Here is a 7,298-nt window from a genome sequence, read left to right on the forward strand (position 1 = left end):
TGTACTACAGCACTTACTGTTAAAAAATAAGTTTGGAGAAACTACCTTATTTATCTTTAAATTAATAGATATTTTTGTGTCGTGTTGTAGTTTATAGACAGTCCCGAGCATTTTTTGTAGCTCAGTGATAACCTTACCACTTAGGAAAGATCAAAGTAATTTGTGATTTAATATAATTTTGCTAATTGTTCCCAGAAGTTCGTATGTGTGAATATCTTTCTAACTTTGCTCATGTTAATAAAACCCGAGCACGGATTATGAATCTGTGCGCGCAAATTTAGGTTTTTTGTCTCAGCTGCCCCCAGGGGGGCTCCGTAAGATGTTGTCGGATTCAGTCCTGTGTTTTAGGCCAGAGGATTGGTGGGAGGATGGGTGATGGCGTTACAGGCTGCTGTAGATCCTCTTGATGGTGTCTCCCTCATCCTTGGCAATGATGCCCTTCTCAATGTAGGAGTCAACCTGCTGGTCCATGAAGTCCTTCAGCTTGGACAGGTCATAATCTGGAAAGACAGGCAAAACACAGGATGGGGTTAGAACCTGAGATTCCAAGAGAAAGATCACAAGAAAGATCAGACATTAAACCTCTTAAAACGGCCCACCCAAACATGCCATAATCTGGTACCGTGGTTCCTTATTAATGAGGATTAAGGTCAGAGTTAGCATGTTTGTCTGGGTGTTTAAGAAGATACCACGTACGTAGTAAGACGGCCTAAAGATTGAATTGAGAAAAACATACCTGCCAACTTGTACTTCTTTCAATAAATTTCAATGTAAATCAGTTTCAGGTAGTGAGTCTAATAAAACCAGGTTCCCTCAAATACTAAAAAAAACTTGATACACCTTTGAAAAGAATACATTTACTATTTTTGGAAGCACCATTTGTATGCACCTTGCTGTTGACGGGACATTGATGTTTAACAAAGCACCACAAGGCCCCAGCTGGATGTGGCTATATTTAGAGATGAACACAGCCTAACTCTGCATTATCCATCACAGTAACAAATGAGCTTCAGAGAGCAAGCAAACAGCTGTTGCTGTACCGCTTCTCCCTGCTCTAACTGACTGTGAATAAAGGGGGAGGGTGGGCAGAAGGACAGAGGACAGCCAAGAAGTCACACAACAACGTCCTAATGGCATTTCTAACAGCAGCACTTGATTGCGTTGCCTCAAGATACAGTTGCTTTGCAGATGACAAACATGGCCGTGTGTGAAGGATTAGCCGAAGGACCGCGCCGCTTCTCGCACTGCCAAAACCACGTCCATCTGCTCCTGTGGCTAATCTGTGTAGTGTGTAGGTGTCCGCACGCACACAATGCACACACACGCGCACACAAACGCACGCACGCACGCCCGCACACACAAACATTAATTAATTGTCCTAGAGTTGACTACGATTTTAGAAGCTAATTTATTTTTTTGTGTAGCTTCACTGTCGTAGTTAGGACACACACACACACACACACACACACACACACACACACACACACACACACACACACAACCCACACACACACCACACACACACACACACACACACACACATATTTGTACAATTGAACGCACGCAGAGAGTCCTCATAGATTGTCCAAATGGGTGCTTCTGGTAGAGTAAACATATTAAGTGGCCTGTCGCCTACTCTATTACTATGACACTGCTTTTAGGTTGAAAGGGCTTTTGTTCTCCAGCTGTACTTTCTCCGAAAAGAGAAGGTGGAAAAATACAGAGAGAACAAGGATGAGGTGATATTCAAATATTTAAATATAAAGCAGTTGTGAATTCCAGTCCAAATACCAGAATATTGGGTGATTTTGAGGGGTACATTTTTTGACTGTGTGTGTGTTCTGACACCATTATCTGTCTGTCTGTGTCCTCTGCCCAGATCACTGACAGGAAGGCGGGGAGGCCCCTGGTTGCCCCAGACAACCACTCCACTCACCAGAATACTAATGAAGTGTCCTATATAAAGCCACGTCGGAGATGAGCACCAAACAAAACTACCCTGCTGCTTCGGCCTCTCTGCTCCGGACTCTGCAGCACTATGAGCTCAGTGTCAGCCCTTTTTTTTTTTTTTTTTTTAAGATGCTCACAAGAATCCAGGCCATACTTTTATTTTTTTTGCATTAACTCACTAGTGGCTTAAAAACAACCAAACTGATTGGCACAGATTAGACCAGGCCACTGAACAAGATTTTTTTTTTATGTCTGAGACGTCCCGCTGATATGATCAACAGTGGATGGATGGCCTGAATAGTGACAACTCATTAACATTTCATTCTCTGCTGCTTAATTAAGCATCACTGGGCATTGATTTTACACTGTGGAGGGCTCAACAGTAGGCCTCTCCTGCAGATTCGTTCAGTTTCTTGGTCACACGCTGGCACTTTATGAATACTGTCAGTTAGAGTAAGGCAGTAAATATAAAAGGTACACTCACCAACAATATAAATCCAGAGACATGAGCATTGATGACTAAGACGTGACGGCCTTTTCATGGCTTTTTTTGTGTTGTGATTAAAGTGCTAGTTCAATATCTACAACTACATCTTTTCACCCACACACACACACACACACACACACACACACACACACACACACACTCACACACACCATAAAACTTGAGGATCGGGTAGGAGGGAATAAATGAATAGACCTTTGTCTCTCAACAAGAAGGCTGCATTACGAGTAATTAGGACAGACTCATCAAGAAAGATCCACATTCATGAGATCTGGACTGGAGTGAAGCATCTATCCTGGTATCCCACACTCATTTTAATTGCAAATTGAGGCTAACAAAAGATGCCTCAAAGTGTCTGTTCTTCAGTGCGTCGCCTCAGACCTGTCTTAGTGACCCACTATAGTTTAGTGTGGAGATGAGGGTTGGCAAATGAGGATGTTTTCTTGTGGCTCTTAAAACTCACCAGAGATTGGACAAGATAGAGCAGTTTAGACCGACTGGTTAAAAAATAGAAATCTTCTAGTGAGGGAGTGTGTCTCACCCTCTTTGCCTTCTTCTTTGTTGTGTTTCTTCAACCACTCAATGTTCTTCCTGATGGCCTCCAGATAGGTCTCTGACTTGCCGGGCTGATCTGGTAAGGAGAAAATAAAGAAAAAGGGACATGAAAATCTTCCTCTTCGATGTATTAAAAAATTAAAAGATGAGTGAATTTCCCTTGGGAGACCAAAGTGTAAGATAGTGCTAACTTCTCAATTATTTAAACCACAAAATTTTCCCGAAGCAAGACTTTATGCTTTAACTTTGAAATTTCTGTAGCAATGGGAGCACGATGACAGCCAAGATTTTACTTTCATAATTAATTAGCAGTAAAACAGACTCTTTTTCCTTTTTTATTGTGCAAAAGTGTTAGCTAGAGCAATAATATCTACAGTTTGAGATTTAAGTTGATATTTACCACCAATCAAATTCAGACTATTACATAACCACAAATTAAATTTGGATTATAACCCATGCCCCTAGTTTTTCCATGAATATCATATAATGCCACTCGGTACTGTTTACATACAGATAACACAGCGTTTAGTTGACATTGCTCAGAATTTATGTCATTTTGTCCTGAAACAAATTTCCTGGTGGTAATCCTGCTCCATGTTTCGTTTGTTTTTCTTTCTTTTTTTTATGCATGTCTGCATGTGTGTTCATGTAGATTAGACTGATGAGCGGGTACAGTAGGCTAAAGTATACAGGAACAGATAATAATGGCAGCTGTGACCAGCTTTCCTGTGAGTGTTATGGGACTGGCCTAGTTCAGGGACATGCAGGGACTTAATGATTGGCCTGGACGACACAGGGCTGTTTACTTCCTGTCAGCCCGCTGACTGAAAACAAATGGTCGGAAATGGTCTCGGCCATCACATTCAAACTCATTCTGCAGACCTTTCACTAAGGTAGAGTGAAGACGACGTTTTGCTTCATTGAACGTATGTGATGGGAATCTGCTATATTTGTGAATTCTGCATTTATTTGGGACATTTGACACAAAACAATATTTATCATAATGCAAATAAAACATGTTAGTTCATAATTGTTGAGGGGCAAAATGGCGAAAGGTTATCAAATTATTTTAGCAAATCATCACATCACTAAACAAAAAGCTATTCATGTTTCCTCTGGTCATCAGGATTGGGTAGTGGACTGACTGGTTTCAGTTGATGGCTGCTCTTCCTTGGTGGAGTCTTTCAGGTTCTCATACTCCTTCTGCATCTTGGCGGCCTCCGCCTTCGTGTTGTCATCCTCATCCAAGTTTTTTCCTACAGCACAGAAACAGTACATGAAGCTCGGTGTGGCTCAGTTGCTGATAAAGGTTCTTGTCGCAAACGTGTTATTATTATTATTATTATATATTAATGTTGTTCTCTTTCTGGCAGATTAATTAACATGTTGATTATTGTTTGTTACTGAAAACTGAAATGTAATAATGACAAACTGCTGTTTTATGGAGGGAAGTGGAGAGAGACTTCCTGGAGACATTTACGTTATTGAAAAGATTAAACCAACAAGATAAAATACGTTTTTTTGTTGAGATTTTGTTATCTTCGGACTGAATAAGGCTGGCTGTTTCTCCCTCTTTTCCATCATTAAGCAAAGGTAATTGGTTGTATATTTAACAGGCAGACTCAAAAGTGCTATTGACCTTCTCATTTAACTCTCCGCCAGAAAGCAAATAAGCATATTTCCCCAAATGCCAAACTATTCCATTAAAGGTAAATGTAAACCCCCAAAACCTATTTCTAAGTTTCATCCTGGTTTTGTCCCACATGTTTCTAGGTCTATGTAGCTTCACAGACCACATAAGCTACTAATTAACTCTGGCCATGTCAAATAAAATGATGGGATTTCCCTGATGGGACGTGTTTGGAGAATAACTTGGGAGGCTGTTTACCGTTGGGTCCAGTGAAGTCGGGAGGCCCGAGAGCCTTGCCCAGCTTGTTCTTGGTCTGCATGGCTATCATCGCATCCAGGTTCTCTGCAGGTGGATGACACAGGCCAAACATTTCTTTTAGATTTGATCAGCATTGTGATGTCAGTTCACTCTAAGGACAACGATTGAATGCCTCTTAACTGTTTGAAAGTCCCACGCTGTTCCTGTGTGACTCAGCGAGTGATTATAATTAGAAAAGGGTTTCATCTAATTAATGAAAAGTAAGTTCAGGAGCATGACGACAGTGATGTCCTTGTTCTTTTTCACTGTGATGTTCAATAATTTATGCACTAGACTGAATATTGGAAAGGAAAATACAGTTTAAGAACAGACGTCAGAAGGATAATTTATCCAGAATTAATCCAAAAGCCACATTTAATTTGGGAGTTAGTGAAATTGTAATCTGAGTGTTGCCCCTAATATAACAGTGGGTTACGCTTTCACAACATAATAAGAAAATATAAAAGACACTAAATCAGCCAGGGAATGACCCAAACAGATCATATGGTTCAAAGATACTGAAGTTAAGCGTTAACTGATCCTCTCTGGATTAACATTATGTTAAAAAAATAGAGAAAGCAGATGTTGTAGATACAAACATCCCAAAGTTCAGCTGAAATTCCATCTACTATATCATATTCCTGAAACACTTTACTTTAATTGCCCCTATTTAGCATTTGTAAGCAGTATTTCAACATTTAACACATTAATTATCGCACACTATAATGTAGTTGTAGGCAGCTATAAGGATAAGTGTTTAGTAATGTTGAATATTTTTCTGTAAATTCTCCTATAAAGACATATTTTATATAAATACAACCTTATCCTTGATTATCTGTTCATACACTTCATACAGGATACTTTGTTGTTTGTTTGAAGCCATTTATTAAATTTGAACACTAGGTCTTATGAATGCTAAATGTGGGGACTTAAAGTAAAGTGTGACCCAAGTTTCTAAGAAGCACGTCTTCAACTGGGTGAGTTAATATTCTGCATTATAACATATACTTTTAGAAATTGTAAATTCAGATCTGACTTCTGTGCAAAGTCAAAAAAGAGGAGAACACTTGATTACAAATAAGAGGAACTCTTTTTTTCTGCATTGGGTCTAGATATTAAGGGACTTTTGCATTGTGACAGGATATTAGATATCTGGATGTTAGGACAAAAGGACAATAAAGAGATAAGAGAAACGGAAAGGCTTGATTTCAGCGCCGCAACTGAGCATCAAAGAGCTACACAATTTCCTTTCTCAACTTTGTTCACTGCAGCCTCCTTTTATTTCTTATTATCTAAGCATCTCACTTGCACTTTCTATGTATTCAAGCTCTCCCTCCCACCTGTAGCACAGTGGAAGCCCATTATTTCATCCTCTTCCTCTGCCCACACACACACACACACACACACACACACACACACACCACCCCAACACACACACACACACACACACACACACACACACACACACACACCACCTCCCTTCCTCCCCCTCTCTTTCTCTATCTATCAAGGGGCCTGTTTCAGCCGATTAGCATTGATTGACAGCCCTGTGTGTATTCAGTTGTACCTGGGTGACTCATCGGAGTATCACAGCCAGTTGGGGGTGGAAGTTGGGAAGGGGGAAATTAACTCGTTGCTAGGTAATGGCGGAATTCCATCCTATTATCTCTTCACCACCACATGAAGCCAGGGGGGTTGCCTAGGAAACCCACATCTTTTGCAGTGGTATATGCTTGTTTTGCTCTGGTGTTTGACGTCAACAGTGGTCATTTGTTCTCCCGCCGTAAGAGACACCAAGCTGTATAAGGGTCATCTGAATGAGTACTGATTCATCCTTCTACACCCCCCATAGGGTCAGCCTCAGTTATAATACTTGATTGTGGGTCTTATAGTAAGATAAACACATTGTAAACCTTTTCTGTTTAGCTACAAATGACAAATGTCCAATCTGTGGTAAGACTAGTGATAAAACACTAGTTAAGAAATTGATTGTTCAATAGTTTTTGATTAATTGTTAAAGTCATTTGTGAACCAAAAATATCCAAACATTATTTGTTCTAAGCTTCTCAAATGTGCGGATTTCCTTCTTTTCAATGTGTTATATCATTGTAAATTGAATTTCTTTTTTTTTTTGGTTTGTTGGATTAAAAAACAAGCGAACTGAAGTCATCATAGGGCTCTGGAAACATATGACAACATCGGTTTGGAAAATTATTGACACACTAAGCCATAATGACAAAAAATCTGTCGAGCAGATTTTAAAGCACAACTAAACCCTCTCCGATGTATGAAAGAGCCCATCATCTTTTCTGTTTCATGTCATTTGATCAGAGCAAAGGAGAGAGAGAGAGAGAGAGAGAG

The 7,298-nt window shown here is 40.0% G+C and overlaps 2 protein-coding genes across 4 annotated transcripts in view; one reads left to right on the forward strand and one right to left on the reverse strand.

The window, feature by feature from the left end:
* Window positions 1-1,507, forward strand: part of lysmd2 (LysM, putative peptidoglycan-binding, domain containing 2) — an 8,877-nt gene extending 7,370 nt beyond the window's left edge. The window contains exon 4 of the mRNA XM_032518796.1: window positions 1,474-1,507. The gene's annotated coding sequence lies outside the window, so the exon portion shown is untranslated. The remainder of the gene's footprint in view (window positions 1-1,473) is intronic.
* Window positions 1-7,298, reverse strand: part of scg3 (secretogranin III) — a 14,943-nt gene that overhangs the window by 1,486 nt on the left and 6,159 nt on the right. For 2 of the 3 annotated variants that reach the window (XM_032518750.1, XM_032518760.1), the window contains exons 9-12: window positions 4,899-4,982; window positions 4,156-4,266; window positions 2,997-3,086; window positions 324-500 (exon numbers count right to left, since the gene is read on the reverse strand). In XM_032518750.1, coding sequence (XP_032374641.1) covers window positions 382-500; window positions 2,997-3,086; window positions 4,156-4,266; window positions 4,899-4,982 — 404 coding nt within the window. In that variant the 3' untranslated portion in view covers window positions 324-381. Of the gene's footprint in view, window positions 1-317; window positions 501-2,996; window positions 3,087-4,155; window positions 4,267-4,898; window positions 4,983-7,298 lie in introns of those variants that run through there. The other variant, XM_032518742.1, reaches the window with a different exon arrangement.

This window comes from Etheostoma spectabile, chromosome 1 (assembly GCF_008692095.1).
Source record: "Etheostoma spectabile isolate EspeVRDwgs_2016 chromosome 1, UIUC_Espe_1.0, whole genome shotgun sequence".
Classification (NCBI taxonomy): domain Eukaryota; kingdom Metazoa; phylum Chordata; class Actinopteri; order Perciformes; family Percidae; genus Etheostoma; species Etheostoma spectabile.